This window comes from Schistocerca serialis, chromosome 4 (assembly GCF_023864345.2).
Source record: "Schistocerca serialis cubense isolate TAMUIC-IGC-003099 chromosome 4, iqSchSeri2.2, whole genome shotgun sequence".
NCBI lineage: Eukaryota > Metazoa > Arthropoda > Insecta > Orthoptera > Acrididae > Schistocerca > Schistocerca serialis.
Window position 1 is genome coordinate 768,920,952 of NC_064641.1, and position 17,110 is coordinate 768,938,061.

General features: G+C 42.5%; 1 protein-coding gene across 2 annotated transcripts in view; it reads left to right on the plus strand.

Moving 5' to 3' along the window:
- LOC126473321 (mycosubtilin synthase subunit C) overlaps nt 1-17,110 on the plus strand; it is a 146,012-nt gene that overhangs the window by 117,636 nt on the left and 11,266 nt on the right. For both annotated transcript variants that reach the window (XM_050100306.1, XM_050100305.1), the window contains exons 6-10: nt 1,093-1,360; nt 1,895-2,062; nt 15,002-15,198; nt 15,823-15,924; nt 16,079-16,169. In XM_050100306.1, coding sequence (XP_049956263.1) covers nt 1,093-1,360; nt 1,895-2,062; nt 15,002-15,198; nt 15,823-15,924; nt 16,079-16,169 — 826 coding nt within the window. The remainder of the gene's footprint in view (nt 1-1,092; nt 1,361-1,894; nt 2,063-15,001; nt 15,199-15,822; nt 15,925-16,078; nt 16,170-17,110) is intronic.

The window sequence follows — 17,110 nt, forward strand, 5'->3', positions numbered from 1 at the left end:
AGAAACTTCTTTCAAAAACAATCTATAGTGCTTTAAAATACCTCCGTATGATTAGAATCCCAGGACCCACTAGTGATACACGCTTTCGCAATAAATTTGCGTTAAAGGTTTAACACAACACGGCGCCGGCCGGGGTGGCCGAGCGGTTCTAGGCGCTTCAGTCTGGAACCGCGCAACCGCTAAGGTCGCAGGTTCGAATCCTGCCTCGGGCATGGATGTGTGTGATGTCCTTACGTTAGTTAAGTTTAAGTAGTTCTAAGTTCTAGAGGACTGACGACCTCAGAATTTAAGTCCCATAGTGCTCAGAGCCATTTGAACCAGCCACAACACGGCAAATTTAGAAACTGTGCATATGTCTTGAGGAAGCGTAACTTTTCGTGCAGAATTTGAGAGTGAGAGCACGTAGCGATTTCCAACTAACTTTACACACAGTTTCAAACGTTTACAAAACTTTCCCTGGCTGACAAATAATGAAACTTTATTGCTTCCTACATTTTTGCTATTTAGGCAGTTCAACTTGTTTCAGGCCTGACATTTTAAGTTATTGCTTCTTTATTACTACGTCCATTCACAACAGTTTTCATACAGTATCCAAATACACCCCAGAATGTACCTGCAGAATTACATCATTGTACGACATAGTCCTATAGTTTAGGAGATCTGACCTCATAGTCGTAGATATCTGTGAGAAACTATGCACTGTTCGCAATAAGGTCTTACACGAGCATATAAAAGGTACAACTTTTCTCGTTTACTAGTTTTCGTTTTGCTTTTATATTTGTGTGGTTGAATAATCAAAAACTAGTGAAACCTGGATGGAAGTAGGGTTTTGCGTTCAACCACGAAGGTCTTACATTATCAACTTCAGATATTTAACATTCAAGCATGTACAGTAATGAGACGTTTGAAGAGGTTTTATACTCTGCACTCAGTGGGATTGTGGATTTAACGGTATATTATACTACTGATCTATTCCTATAACTTAAGCCTATTTTCCCAAGATGTACGTATCTAGATCTTTCGTAAGTCCTGATTCCATCATGGATTCATAAAAAAAATGTAGCTTACTTTTGGACTACGACGCATGCGCAGGTGGGCCGCTTGGTACTGGTGCCATCGCTGCTGCGCGCGCTGCTGCTGTACTTGGAGCTGCAGCCGCGAGGGGCGCTACTGTCGCAGCTGCGGCTGTGGGTATGCAGTGGCGAGAGCCTGCCCGCCGAGCTGGCGCGGCTCTTCTTCCGCCGCTTCCCCGGGCACACGCTGGCCAACTTCTACGGCAGCACCGAGGTCATGGGTGACGTCACCTACCACCTGCTGCGCTCGGAGATGGACCTGCAGCTCTTCGACAAGGTCCCCATAGGTAATACAGGCTCCTCTAAGTATACGTCGGCTGGTACATCCAAAGCGGTAACGCTGTCACCGATCACACTCACCCAGGATGGAATTTAGGATTTTGGTGTGAGGGGAAGGGGGCAGAGTTCGTAGAACGTTTTTTCATAGTGCCATCTCCAAACTATCTAGAGTAAAGCAAGTCGTTATCCGAATGTGTTAATATTTTCGAGACTGTTAAGTCTGCAAACCATTCTGCAAACAATTCATGTCTTTTATATTAAGAAGAAACAGACGAAGTTCTGGTGGTAGACCGGGGGGGGGGGGGGGGGGGGGGGTGGTTGCGCGCTGCAGCCTCACTCAATCACAGCGCGCCCCACCCCCCTAGATTCGCCTCTGCACTCATCTAAAATCCTTAACTCTTCCTGTCTCGGTGACGTCAGATCATAAAGCATAGAAACTGACTAGGAATCACAAGATGAAGATTGAAGTGTGGATGAAATATGAGTCAACAAAACAGCTTGTGTGGTGTGGTGTTTACATAGCGGCGGTATCTGATCTGCAGGAGTTCCAGTGGACAACACTTTGGTGTACGTGGTGGACACTCAGTTCCGGCCGGTGCTGGCTGGTGATGCGGGGGAGGTGCTCGTGGCTGGGCGCAATCTGGCCGCTGGCTATGTGGGAGGCAGAGACCCACACCGCTTCGTCGCAAACCCACTTGCTGTCGACAGGGGTGAGTACATTACGCTACTCTGATGGAGCTTTAACCTTTCCAGCTCGGTGCCATTGACGAAGATACACTACTGGCCATTAAAATTGCTACACCAAGAAGAAATGCAGATGATAAACGGCTATTCATTGGACAAATATATTATACTAGAACTACATGAGATTACGTTTTCACCCAGTTTGGGTGCATAGATTCTGAGAAATCGGTACCCAGAACAACCACCTCTGTCCGTAATAATGGTCTTGATACGCCTGGGCATTGAGTCAAACAGAGCTTGGACGGCGTGTACAGGTACAGCTGCCCATGAAGCTTCAACACGATACCACAGTTCATCAAGAGTAGTGACTGGCGTATTGTGACGAGCCAGTTACTCGGCCACCATTGACCAGACATTTTCAGTTGGTGAGAGATCTCGAGAATATGCTGACCAGGGCAGCAGTCGAACATTCTCTGTATCCAGAAAGGCCCCTTCAGGACCAGCAACATGCGGTCGTGCATTATCCTGCTGAAATGTAGGGTTTCGCAGGGATCTAATGAAGAGTAGAGCTACGGGTCGTAACACATCTGAAATGTAACGTCCACTGTTCAAAGTGCCGTCAATGCGAACAATAGGTGACAGAGACGTGTAACCAATGGCACCCCATACCATCACGCCGGGTGATACGCCAGTATGGCGATGACGAATACGCGCTTCCAATGTGCGTCCACCACAATGTCGCCAAATACGGATGCGACCATCAGGATGTTGTAAACAGAACCTGGATTTGTGGTGTCACCGCCAGACACCACACTTGCTAGGTGGTAGTTTTAAATTGGCCGCTGTCCATTAGTGCATGTCGGACCCGCGTGTCGCCACTTTCAGTGATAGCAGACCGAGCGCCACCACACGGCAGGTCTAGAGAGACGTACTAGCACTCGCCACAGTTGTACTGACGACGTAGCTAGCGATACACACTGACGAAGCCTCGCTCATTTGCAGAGCAGATAGTTAGAATAGCCTTCAGCTAAGTCAATGGCTACGACCTAGCAAGGCGCCATTAGCAGTATATTGTCTGAAACTATAGTCTCACTTGTATCGTATGAAGCATGTCTCATCAAGAACGATGTATACAAAGGATGGATTAAAGTTAAGTACTCCAGAAGCTACGTACTTTTCTTTATAGCATTCATTACGTATCCTGTTTCAGATCTCACTCCATCCTTCGTGAGTTAGCGCGTGCATCTTGGCCGCCTCTTTCAATTAGTGTGCGTAGTGTTGGCAAGTCTGCCGACACTACATTTTTCATCCGAAAAAATGACATTTTGTCATTCGTGCCACCATCGTAGGCGCTCCTGTCTGTGATGTAGCGTCAAGGGTAACCGCAGCAATGGTCTCCGAGCTAATAGTCCATGCTGCTGCAAACGTCATCGAACTGTTCGTGCAGATGGTTGTGTTGCAAACGTCCCCATCTGTTGACTCAGGGATCGAGACGTGGCTGCACAATCCGTTACAGCCATGCGGATAAGATGCCTGTCATCTCGACTGCTGGTGATACGAGACCATTGGGATTCAGCACGGCGTTCCGTATTACCCTCCTGAACCCACCGATTCCATATTCTGCTAACAGTCATTGGATCTCGGCCAACGCGAGCAGCAATGTCGCGATACGATAAACCGCAATCGTGATAGGCTACAATCAGACCTTTATCAAAGTCGGAAACGTGATGGTACGCATTTCTCCTTACACGAGGAATCATAACAATGTTTCACCAGGCAACGCCGGTCAACTGCTGTTTGTGTATGAGAAATCGGTTGGAAACTTCCCTCAAGTCAGCACGTTGTAGGTGTCGCCACCGGCGCCAACGATGTGTGAATGCTCTGAAAAGCTACTAATTTGCATATCACAGCATCTTCTTTCTGTCGGTTAATTTTCGCGTCTGTATTAAGTCATCTTCGTGGTGTAGCAATTTTAATGGCCAGTAGTGTATATAGATAGATGGTGTGTGTGTGTGTGTGTGTGTGTGTGTGTGTGTGTGTGTGTGTGTGTGTGTGTGTGTGTCCTCAGAAATGGAGTTGTGGGTAGCCTCTTTAGTGGGCATGGAATTACTTAATCACCAATTTGTAAATACAACAAGACTTTAACTACCTATGGTAATGCTTACTGCTACGTTACGCCCAGCATTATTGTTCTTAGATCTTTAACATTGGCAGTGATCATAAAGCACAGACGACCGGCCCGAAATCCCAGAGAATACGATCAGTGCCTTCATGGAAAAATATTTTAGATTGCCTGCGGAACTAGGGTTGTACCCAAGCGTGCACATCTTAGTTCAAAGCAAATAGACGACCAAGAATGTCGCTCTTCAGGGCTTCAAAAATATGGAAATCGCCTGTAAAGAGACCGGACTGTGGAGGATGTGTACAGGGCTTCCCAAGCGAAACTTTTGCAGCGTACTCAAAACACCGTTGGCAACATGTGAGCCAGCCCAAATGTCTCCTCATGGATGCTCGTACACACCCAAAACTCCCAGGTGCGTTCCGAATGCATTGACAACCATCCACAATTCGTTCCCGAAGTTCATCAATACTCTCAGAAGGGCTTTATGAAAACACAAAACCTTTTAAATATTCCAACAACATAAAAAAATTTTGCGGGCTCAGTTAGGAGGATTTGGGAGGGCATGGTATTGGCAAGCCATGACCGATACACTTACCATCGAAACCATTTACCAGATGATAAAATCAAACGAGGGGAGTTTATCGGTGTGTAATTTCCGTCTCACTTGCGTTGCTCCGAAACAAACATCGTTACACGGTAAGTGTTCTAATATTGGCATGACTGCGCCTGTGTGTGCGGCGTATCGAGGAAACCATTGGGTTCCGGATTTACATTTATTAGGATCATTTGTTCGATTCATTGTTCTCTATTCGCCCCCCTTCGTTTGTACCTCAAATACATTAAAAAAATCCTGTACATGTAGATGCTGAGTGTCAACAAACTAAGGATGTAAAGCCGACGGACGGGTGTTTCCCTTATGAGGAGCTCTTGTACATATTGCATCACACAGGGATAGCGCAATACTCTTACAGCTACGCAACCTATGCTTTGCGCGAGGTGAAAGCCGACGAATACTCATTCCCATCTCTAGCATCATTGTCGTCTTAGTTCCTTGACCTGGTAACACGTTAGCAGAATTGCCGTGTACCAGACAGCGCCGGTTGGACAACATTTTTGCACACAAGCGACATATTATTAGGTGCTCCTAACCTCTCTCTCTCTCTCTCTCTCTCTCTCTCTCTCTGTTTTTCACTACTAATTGTGAAACGCACTGTACACAAATCTTGCATTTGGACGCCCTTGGCGCCTTCTTTCGACTTGACGCTCCAAGCCGCCACTAATATTATTGTGATACGTCCCGTACAGAAATCTGAAGAACTGTGGCGCGTCTGGCTCCCTTTCAACTTTGCGCCTCCAAGCGGCGGCTTTTGTCGCTTGGATCTTTAACCACAAGCACGTACACGACACTTTTGGTCGTGCGGTAGCGTTCTCGCTTCCCACGCCCGGGTTCCCGGGTTCGATTCCCGGCGGGGTCAGGGATTTTCTCTGCCTCGTGATGACTGGGTGTTGTGTGCTGGCCTTAGGTTGGTTAGATTTAAGTAGTTCTAAGTTCTAGGGGGCTGCTGACCAAAGATGTTAAGTCCCATAGTGCTCAGAGCCATTTTTTTCGTACTCGACATCTGAGCTAGTTCGTGTCAGTTTCACGGTGAATGGTGAAACAGTTTTGAGATATCATGCATGCATATGGTTGTTGGCTCACGTGCTAGTAGACAGTACCAATTACAGGTTCTGGCTTTCTTCAGTCTCTTACTGAACTGATATATCTGTCATTTTGGCGGAGCAGGCTACGTCTTCGCTTTATGAAGGTATTTTTCTTCCTGGGCGCGAGAGAGGGTAGTGGAGGGGAGGAGGAACAGCTGAACCCTTGCTCCCCAAGCTGGATACGCCCTACTTAGTCAACGGCCTTGCCGCAGTGGTTAACACCGGTTCCCGTCAGATCACCGAAGTTACGCGCTGTCTGTCTGGGTTTGCACTTGGATGGGTGACCATCCGGTCTGCCGCGCGCTGTTGGCAAGCGGGGTGAGATAAACTGAGGAGCTACTAGTTTGAAAATTAGCGGCTCCGGTCTCGGAAACTGACATACGGCCGGGAGAACGGTGTGCTGACTACATGCCCCGCCAATGACGCATGTGGCTGAGGATGACACGGCGGCCGGTCAGTACCGTTGGGCCTTCATGGTCTGTTCGGGAGGAGTTTAGTTTAGTCATACGTTTTTATTTTATATTGTGTTCTGGAATACTATGTTGATAACCGCGTTGTTCATTTGATTCCATACGTCACTGTGCAGCGCGTGGCGGAGGGTACTTGCCACCGTTATGTGTCTATTCCCTCTCCGTCACTTGCGAATGGAGCACAGAGAAAATGACTCTGTAAGCTTCCCATGAGCTCCATTATTGTCTTATTCTATTCTTGGGGCGTTTACACGAACGAAACGTGTAAGTACCAGCTGACAAAGTGTGCCAGGTGTAACCGCGGCGAAGGTAAGATTGCGTTCGCAATGGCACCGACAACGCTCGTCAGAAGCAGTCGCCAGAGGTAGCCTGATAACATCGGCGGCAGCTTGGTCATGCCATTCGTCATTTTCTGGCAGGGCCAAGCAGATTAGGTTAGGTAAGACTCTAGTCCATGTATAAAGCAGATTAGATTTAAACCTCCAAGTGTGGGGTGGACACAGACACGTCTGTTCTTGGAGAAGAGCGCAGCAATGCGGCGTTTGCTATTGAAGAGATGCGCCAAATGAGCTATATCTGTCTCGTAGAGATTGTTTCAAGTACTGTAAACACTTTGTTACTGGAGTTACCAGACAAGTATTTTACTAAGTGTTCCGGAAATACGTAATGTCAATTATACACAGCACTAAGGATCTCTGCAAAACACGTTGTTCAGAGTATTGTTTATTACGCTACAGTGGCAACTTCGGTGTGTAAAGGTTTTGCCAATGAGGTTATGAGCACATAATTGGTGCTGGTGCTGCTAAGTTTCTATGGGACCGAACTGCTGAAGTCCCTAGCCGCGCGGGATTAGTCGAGCGGTCTTGGGCGCTGCAGTCATGGACTGTGCGGCTGGTCCCGGCGGAGGTTAGAGTCCTCCCTCGGGCATGGATGTGTGTGATTGTCCTTAGGATAATTTAGGTTAAGTAGTGTGTAAGCTTAGGGGCTGATGACCTTAGCAGTTAAGTCCCATAAGATTTTTTACACACATTTGAACATTTCTTCATCGGTCCCTAGGCTTAAACACTACTTAATTCGACTTACGCTAAGGACAACACACACCCATGCCCAAGGGAGGACTCTAACCTCAGAGGGGGGGAGCAACGCGAACCGTGCAGGGTGCCCTAGGCCACGTGGTACCCCGCGCGGCCACATAATGGTAAATTTACCTGGTGAAAGTAGATGTTTCTATTACATGGCGATTGGATAACACTTTGTGAGAGTATACATATATCATTTAATGAATGGAAAGTAGATTTGTGGTTTCACAGGAGCTCACTTTGTTCTAAAAACTGCTAACACTAATGTAATACTGACAGTAGGTACATTCAGAAAGATTCTACCACTAGGAACTTCATTGCTCTTGGAACATTTGCCCATTGGATATGAGAGATGTAAGATTTTTGGTGGCAGTAGTATTTCAGATACAGTGTAGCGTTTAATAATGAAAATAAACTATATTACAGTGCGCCTTAGGGCACTTGCTCCAACATTCAGTATAGAATAATGTAAAAATTTCGTAGTATTTAGAGTGCAAGAGTGAAAATATTCAAACTTGAAACTGTATTTTTCAGAACGCGGAATAGGCTTGTCATGGGAAAGATATAATCGTCAGTTGTCAAATATCGAAGTGTCACTTCTAGTTTCATTTGAGCCAGAATTGCATCTTTAATATAATCTCTCACCTCTGGGTAAGCACGTGAAATCTGTTTTGCTGAATTTATATGATGTTGTGCAAACATATATCAATTAACGTTGAACGGCTGTCATTCGGTGTACGTGTGAAGGACACGGTCTGGAATAAGATACTGTGAACACCTAAAGCACTGTTAAGTGGCAACACGTACGTACACATTTGCAAACCACCTCATGCAACAGAATAACCTGCCTACTTGCTATAAAACGCCAGTAAGCAGTAACGATTTGTAGACAGGTAATGTCCATCTACAACACCCCAAAAATATCCACTACAGGAACTTCAATCATAAGCTACACGATCCTTGTCACTTGAATAAATTGCTTTCCGAGGTTATAATCACACCTAAAATTTTGTGATTAAGATTTTGCCTACCTCTGCTTTCCAATAAACATGTGATTTCATTCTGTCGATAAATGGAAATGTCGTGTGGCTAGGGCCTCCCGTCGGGTAGACCGTTCGCCTGGTGCAGGTCTTTCGATTTGACGCCACTTCGGCGACCTGCGCGTCGATATACGAAGTATATGCCGATTATGATAGTTTTCGTCCTCAGAACGCCACAAACTACTCTTTCAACTAAACTTTTCAGTTTCTCACAGTACATGTCTCGTGTCGTGTCGGCCATTATGACCGAAAAACTGATTTGAATTTCACTCACTGTCATCCGAAAGTTGTATGTTCTGGCGATGAGATCTGCTACATTTCGACTGCGCATGTAGTGGCAAACTGTTTTGAAAAGATCGGCCGTCTGCGGATGATGTCGGCCGCCGGTGGAATCTACCGATTTCGGTGCCGCTGTGACCACAGCCTAAGGGACCAAAAAAGAAGCAACGGTCCGCGCAAGCTACGAACTTGGAAATACCGCAGCAAACCGTGTGGACGATTTTGCGACTGCAGTTAAAATTCAAACTGTACCACCGTTGCAGTCCAGAAAGAAAGATTATGGTGTTAGTTAACTGCAGAAGTGTCGTAAAGTCCGCGAATTAGTTTCGCTTATCAGTGACAAAAATGCCTACGTGGTAATGAGAACAGAAAGCTTGCTGAAACTGGTTGCGAGTAGCAGATACATCTTAAATTCGAACTGGAAAATATACGTTGAAAGTTATTTGTTGCCGTAAAGAGCTCGACAGTATCTATTGTATTCGTTACAGATTCTGAATGAGAAATAATCTGGGTGTAAGTAAGACTCAAAAGTGGCAACCGTTCACTTTCATAGACTAACATGCCCTAAAAGCCGTAGTAGCGGAACGCTTTAAGGAAACTTGGAAAAAAATCGCATTTGTATGGACTGATCGTGCTAGATCTACACCTATACCCTGCAAACCACTGAAGTGCATGGCGGAGGGTACTTTCCACTGCACCTGTTATTACATTTTTTCCATTTCATCCCCGTATGGAGTACCAGCAGAGTGGTTGCTTAAATGCTTCTGTGCTTGCTGTGATACGTGTAATATTGTCTTCGTAATCCCTGTGGGAGCAATATGTAGGGGTTTGTAGTATTTTCCTAGATTAATCGCGTATAGTTAGTTCTAGAAACTTTCTGAGTAGGTTTCCGTGGCGTAGTTCGCGTCTGTCTTAACGATCATGCCTGTTCAGTTCTCTCAGCATCTGCGTCTACCTCCGGTTAAGCAAACCTGCGCCCATTCTTGCTACCCCTCCTTCGTATACGTTCAAATCCCCATTAGTCCTGTTCAATATGAGTCCCACAAATTTGAACGATATTCTAGAATGGGTCGTACAAGTATTTTGCACGCAATCTACTTTACAGACTGATAGTTTTCCTACTGTTTCACAAGTGAACCTAAGTCTGCCACCTGTTTTACCTATGACTGAGCAATCTCATGTCCCTACAAACTGTTACACACTGGCTTTTGTATGAGTTGACAGATTCCAACTGTAACTCATTTATATTGTAGTCATAGAAAAATACGATTTTTCGTCTTGTGAAGTAAAACATCAGCACTTCTTAAAACTTAAAGCAAGTTGCCGATCTTTGCGCTATGCCAAAATAGTATTAGAATTCGACTGAATATTTACTTCAGTTTCCTCAGATGCTATTTCATTAGAGATAGTTCCATCATCTACGAAAAGTTTTATGTTGGTAGTGTTTTCTGCAAGTTCATTAATGAACTTGAACAGCAAGGGGCCAAACACACTTCGCTGGTCCAGAGCTTGAAGTTACTTCTAGACCTGTTTCTCTCAAATATAAAATCCTGTTTCTTCCTAACCAAGAAAGCAATCCAGTAACAAATCCGCTCGATATCACGTAAGAGCGTACTTTTTATAAGCATAAATGTGATACTTAGTGAAATACCTTTAAGAAGACAAACAATGCATTCATTCATGGCTTTCTGGATCTCATGTGAGAAAAGAGAGTTGGGTTTCACACGATTGATGTTTCTAGAATCCATGCTGGTCGGTATTGAGGTCATTCTGTTCACAATACCTCATTACTAGAGATCGGATTATATGCATTTGCATATTTCACCGGTTATTGCATATTTTAACCAAAAACCAGTGACGATACATATTTTCGTTCTAAGTTTACAGTATTTTAAAAATTCAGATGGGTGGTTTCTAGCTCGACCTAGTTTGGATGTCACAGATTGATAGCAACCAAGAACTGCGTGCAATCGCTAACCGACTGGCCACTGCCTAACAAAATTATTAAAGAGGAGCAGGAGCACCCGGGGTCTGGTTAATCCCCTCCCCCGTCATGGCGTACGCCTCGGCAACAATTAAACTAAACTTACCAAGCTTTTAGTAGCATGTCCATTGTTTAGCTTTCTATTTACTTGTACAATGTACACAGTTGAACGTGTAGTGTGTAACGTGTTGTACGCTATGCTGCCCAAAAAAAAGAAACGTAGTTTCGTGGATAGCTGACCATCCTGGAACATTTACATATGACGGAATTGTTTTATACTGTCGAGTTTGCGAGAAAAACGTTTCGTGCAAAAAAGGTTTCAGATACACCAGCATGTCAAGACAGGTTTTCATATCGGAAGAATGCAGAAGGAAAGACCACGAAAAGTTCTGACTACAGTAAGTTCCAGTAAGCAGGGGTTAGTCTAAATGTAACCAGAAAAAGTCGGTGTAACATGGAGCTATTTGAAGCATTCATTGCAAGCAATATTCCTCTTCAAAAACTTACAAACCCTATCTTCAGAGGCTTCCTGCACAACTATTGCTTATATCAAAATATACCAGATGAATCAACGTCGCGTAAAAATTACGTACTGACAATTTACCTAAATGTTCTGGAAGAAATTCGCGATGAACTCGAGGGGAGCATTATCTGGATTTCAGTTGACGCAATTAGACGCTTGTAGCCGTTACATTGCAAATTTAAGTGTTGGTGCTTTAAAAGTGCCTTCTTCCTATTTAGCGGCCTGCAAAGAACTTAAAAGTAAATCATTCTACGTTCGCCAGTTTTGTGGATGAGGGTATTAGAAAAAATATTTCCAAAATCTTTAGTAGATGAAAGGGTGTTCGTGTTTATTTCAGATGCTGCCTCCTATGTGATCAAAGCAGAAAAAGACCCCAGAGTATTTTATCCCAATTTAAGTGACGTGCTTTGCTCATGGATTACATCGCCTTGCTTAAGAAGTAAGTTCCACGTTCGTGCGTGTAAATAAACTGATTTCATCCACAAAGAAAGTGTTTCTAAACGCTCATACTCGCATCAAGACCTACAAAGAGAAACTACCAAATGTGCCTTTTCTTCCCGAACCAGTGGTACCGTAACTCGTTGGGGTACGTTGGGTCGAAGCTATGTTGTGTTAAAATGAACATTTCGAGGCCATTGGGGGAAAGTAAATGACTCCGATACTGCCGGGGCTTTGGCAATTTGCCACTGCAAGGAAGCTTGTAATTACTCCAGAATTAAAGACACTGCTGTGATTAGCACTCATTTTTCGCATATAACTGCAAGTATCGACAAGCTTGAAATTCAAGGTTTGGCATTGAATGAGTCTATTAAGTTAATGAATAAAGTTATTCTTATGAACTCGTCATTGCCGGAGGTATTCCCAAGAAAACTTAAAAGTTTGAAAACATCTGAAACAATAACTCAGGCTTTGAGCCCTTGTGCCAAATTGAAAGTTTTATTAATGGGATGGGTGAACTATTATCAGAAACAGTAAGTGCCAACATAGCACATATTTTCAAATACTGCCCAGTTACCTCAGTTGATGTAGAACGGTCCTTTTCTATTTATAAAAATGTTTTGAGTGATCTAAGACCCAGTCATAATACCGAAGATTTGGAACAGTACTTGGTCGTTTGTTTGCAACGGTAGAAAACTGTAAAATTGTAAACGATGGTTTGGTCCAATAGTATTAATTACACGTTAATGCAGTTTAAAAAATTCCTGATTGTATGTTTTTTTAAAATAAAATGTTATGGAGTTTTTGAGCGTGCCCCTCTGCGCCCAATATATCTCGAAGTTAGTGCTGTACGTATCGATTGTTTCGCTGCGACACGCGCATCGTATCCGCTTGCTACCGATAACAATAGCATAGAAGAAACATTTTTGAAGCAAGGTATGCGTCCCCCTTTTGCAAATTTCTAGAAAATAATCCCAGAAATGCCCCCTTCCAAACCTGTACCAGAAAGTATTCAGAAAATATCAGCGTTCTAAATTTTCGCTTGGCCGGCGCTCTTCCTCGTAACTGATATGCACAGGTTCGACCTTAAGATATAATGCATGCAGTAACTACCACGTTTTTTATTTGATCTTGCATATTTCGATACATTTCATGCGTTGTTAAGCATTTTTCGTGCATATTTTAAGGTTTTTATGATGCATGTAATCCGGTCTCTACTCATTACATTATAGCCACAGCTAAAGTTCTAAGATTTTACGACAAATGGATGCCAAGAATATTGGAAGGTAGTTTCGAAGAACATTTCTGCTGCCCTTTCTGTAGATCGGTGTGATCTGTGCTTTCTCCTAGCCACTAGGCACATTTTTTTTTGTTAAAGGGATCTTTGACATATTACAGTATGGTTAATTCAGCCACTCAGTCAGTATGGAATCTGACTGGAATTCTGTCCATCAGACGCTGGAGTTTTGGTCAGTTTTAAGATTCGAGCTGTTTCTCAATGCTGCAGAACTGTCACTTGTCACTCATCTTAAAACGAGGCAATACTTAAGAGATTTCCATTGTAAAGGAACACATCAAAATAATGTTAAGCAGTTCTATTTTCTCTTTGATGTCCTCAATTTCAGTTCCTGTCTAATCCATGAGTGTCTGGACACTGTCGTTGGTGGCATTAACAGCCTTTACATACAACCAGATTTTCTTTCTGTTTAGTTATTCAATAATATACTGCTACAGTAGTCATCGAAAGCTTCATGCACTCCCTCGTGACAGCAAACAGCCAAATGTGTTCCATTCGGCATCTCTCAATTTGTAGCTACACGTTTTGTTTTACATCCATTTTGCAGTAGTTTGTTTCTTTACAGTGACTGTACAACATGGAAAACCCATCACACCGTGAACTTTTCTACTAAATATCTATCCAGTACATGGTTAAAATTTCTTTCAGACTTAAATCATGGTCCCATTACATGTCCCTGCCCTGAGCTAAAAGTTCCCTCACGGACATGTGACACTACTGCCTCTTTATCTAGTTTACTGATCATACGAAATTCATATCCTTTTACTTATCCTTCGTTGTTGCTCCAACTGCTTCATTCTCGCTGATGGTGGCTTCATTGTCGACATCCTCAAAGGTCAGGTCTATTTGTCATTGGATGCAATATAACTCCATCATGAATGGGGTTCCAAACTGTCTGATCAAGGTAGTTTCCAGAAAAGGCATTTAGTAATGTTTCGCAGGATGCTGTGTCGCACCTACGACTAACGAAACTAATTACCATAATCTCAGTTGATTGTTCAATAACTGAAGTCTCCTCTGATGATTACAGCATGGGTATTATTGAGGAATTATGTGCCAGAGAATTGATGTTTTTTCTAAAGTTTTTGGTCACATCAGGCAATGAGACAGGTGCTTGATGGAAGTATCCAGTCGTAATTTTATGTCACCAATGATAGACTTGCTCGAACAGTCTCACATGCAGCTTCGATTTCTGTCTCAGTGGATTTGAATTTCTTGTATTTTGTGACAAATACACCCTCTCCATATTCCATTAGCCTGTACTTTCTCTGTATCTTCGATCTTTCCATCATAAAACTGGAATGTACCAGTTTACCAGTGGTACATGGGGAGAGTCACGTGATTTAAACGAGTGGCAGTGACAATGATTTGGGTTATATTGTGGTTGGTGTATTGACTTTTTACAAGTTAGAGCAACATCATCAATGAAAAACTTGAACAAAGCCAAAATGGCAAACTTTGTCAAACTAAATTGACAAAAAATCTTTGGAGGTTGGTTAAGTTAGTAAATGGACAAGTAATCCACCTACCCACTCACTCAGTGATCATACTTAGACAAAGAGAGGAAATGACAAAGCAAAGTCTGAACTTGTTTCATTGCACTAGATTGTACTATGGATCTTCCTTTCCATCATTCAAATGCCAAAATGACAGATATGAGGTACATCAAAGAAGATAATCATTCAACAAAGGAAAAGAGACTGGAGTCAATGCCAAAAAAAGAGGATTACTATGAAGATCTAATTTGAACACTCATAAAAACTGAATGAACGTAATTAATACTTATTTTTATACTACACCACATTACAAAACATTAACCTGTTGTTTGTTATATGCTCTGAATTTTCCACTATGCACCCTATGCAGATGCCCCATACTTCACTGTCTCAATAAATGACAAAATTTCTTATCATTTGGATGGCATAAGGTAGTCGTACAACAATTTAATATTTTAAAATTATGCTGATGTATAATGTAAATGTTGCAATGTTTGCACACTTGATGACACTAATAATAGTTTTCCATTGTTTAGATTATTCTCGTCTCTATCGAACTGGAGACTATGCCAGAGTCATTAAAGGTGTGCTCATCTATGAAGGAAGAACAGATTCCCAAATAAAAGTCAGAGGACACAGAGTCGATATTTCTGAGGTTGAGAAAGCAGTCAATTCTGTCCCAGGGGTAGATAAAGGCGTTGTATTATGTTATAAACCTGGAGAACTTAATCAGGTAGGTAACAAAAGAATCCTCCTTACTAAAACAACCAGTCTTCTCTCTCTCTCTTTCTCTCTCTCTCTCTCTCTCTCTCTCTCTCTCTCTCTCTCTCTCTCTCTCTAACTTGGCTCTTTATATTGTCTCACCTTCTACATGTAAATGTATTAACTAAACTTCATGCTATATTATAATGCTTCTTTCTGACTGCCGTTAGTCCGTATTTGGGCAGAAGTATTTCGCAGTTGTCCCATAAATGTACGTGGAAGGTATATGCATGAGAGCACTCGCAATCGGCTTCCATTTTTAGTATGGATGAAGTTTCAATCCACTGGAAAGGCTAAGACAGGTCTTATCTCAGAATAGACTGAGAAAATTTCACAGGGAGAAGTTACTAGTTGCCTCTTCTCACTATCTGTTACAAACAACTGAAACCGGTGAAAAGTCTGTTTACTGTATAATATTCAATGAGGCAAGCAATATTGTTTGTCACAGTAAAGGGTCTTTCCTTTGGCAGTAAATGATACACAACTTGGATAAATAAATTTTAATGGAAAATTGAAGGTATCCTAAAATGTAAATCTGTGTTAATTTAATAATGAATTAGAAAACTATAAGTAATTTAGTGTCTCCTTGTTCCAGGCCCTTCTAGCATTTGTAACAGTTAGTGAAGAAAATCCATTGACTGCAAGTGAAATTAAGGACACACTAAATGGTTATCTTGCTCCATATATGATGCCAGAGGTAAAAGCAAGCTTCACTTATGTACTTTCATTTTGATTCTACTTTTAGTAATTTGCAGCAAATTCTCCAAAGCAGTTTTATTGTTAATGATTACAATTTTCTTATTAGTGTTTCTTTTTGCATATTTTTTAAGATGCAACTGTTATTTTCACAGGTTTTAGTCATTGACAGCATCCCATTACTTGTGAATGGCAAGACAGACAGGCAACAGCTGCTACGTGATTATGAGGAAATCTGTGTCAATGGTAATACACAATAAAATCAAATGTATTGATATTGTTATGGCATTTCTGGGATGTTATGGGTAAATAGAAACACACATTGTACCAAAAAAATTAACATAAATTTCAGGAAATTAGAAACTTGAGAGATGAAGTAAATTTCTACGAACTTAAGATGGTTAATATTAGCCACCTCCAGTTTCCTCAGTTATTACACATGCACAAAACAACCATCTACACACACACACACACACACACACACACACACACACACACACACACACACACACACACACACACACACACACACAAGACTGTTGTGATTGGCAGGCTTTTGAAGCCAGTGGTTCCTTCGTCAGGCAGAAGGGTTGAAGGGGGAGGAGCAGGAGGAATGGTGAAAGAAATTGACTGGAGAGGTCTAGGAGAAAGGGTAGATTTAGGGAAAGTCTCCTAGATCAGCAGGGCAGGGAAGACTTAGCACATGGGATGAGAGAGAAATACTAATTGTTGGGGACTGCATCAGGTGAGATTTGAAAACCCCAACAATCCGTCTTTCCTTCTCATCCTGTACGGTATGTCTCCCCTGACCTGGAGTCTGGTAGATTTTCCCAAAATCTAGTCCTTTTCCTTCAGTCTTCTTCCTTCCCCTTAAACCATTCTGCCTGAAGGAGCCATGGCTCCAAAAACGTGCCAATCACAACAGTGTTTCATGTGTGTGTTCAGCTGCCGCATGGAAAGTAGATCTTTTATCTATCCCATTAAATAATTTCATCAATAATTGATTGTCTTCATTGTTATATGTTTATAACAAGTAACACATACATTTATTGAACAACATTATAATTTTGATCTCGAGCTAAGGAAAATGCAGGCAACCTCTGTCTTAGTGTGCTTACTTTAAAAAATAAAACTTAAAATTAAATTTCAGAAAGTGATAGAGGCTTCAATCTGACCACAGAAATGTA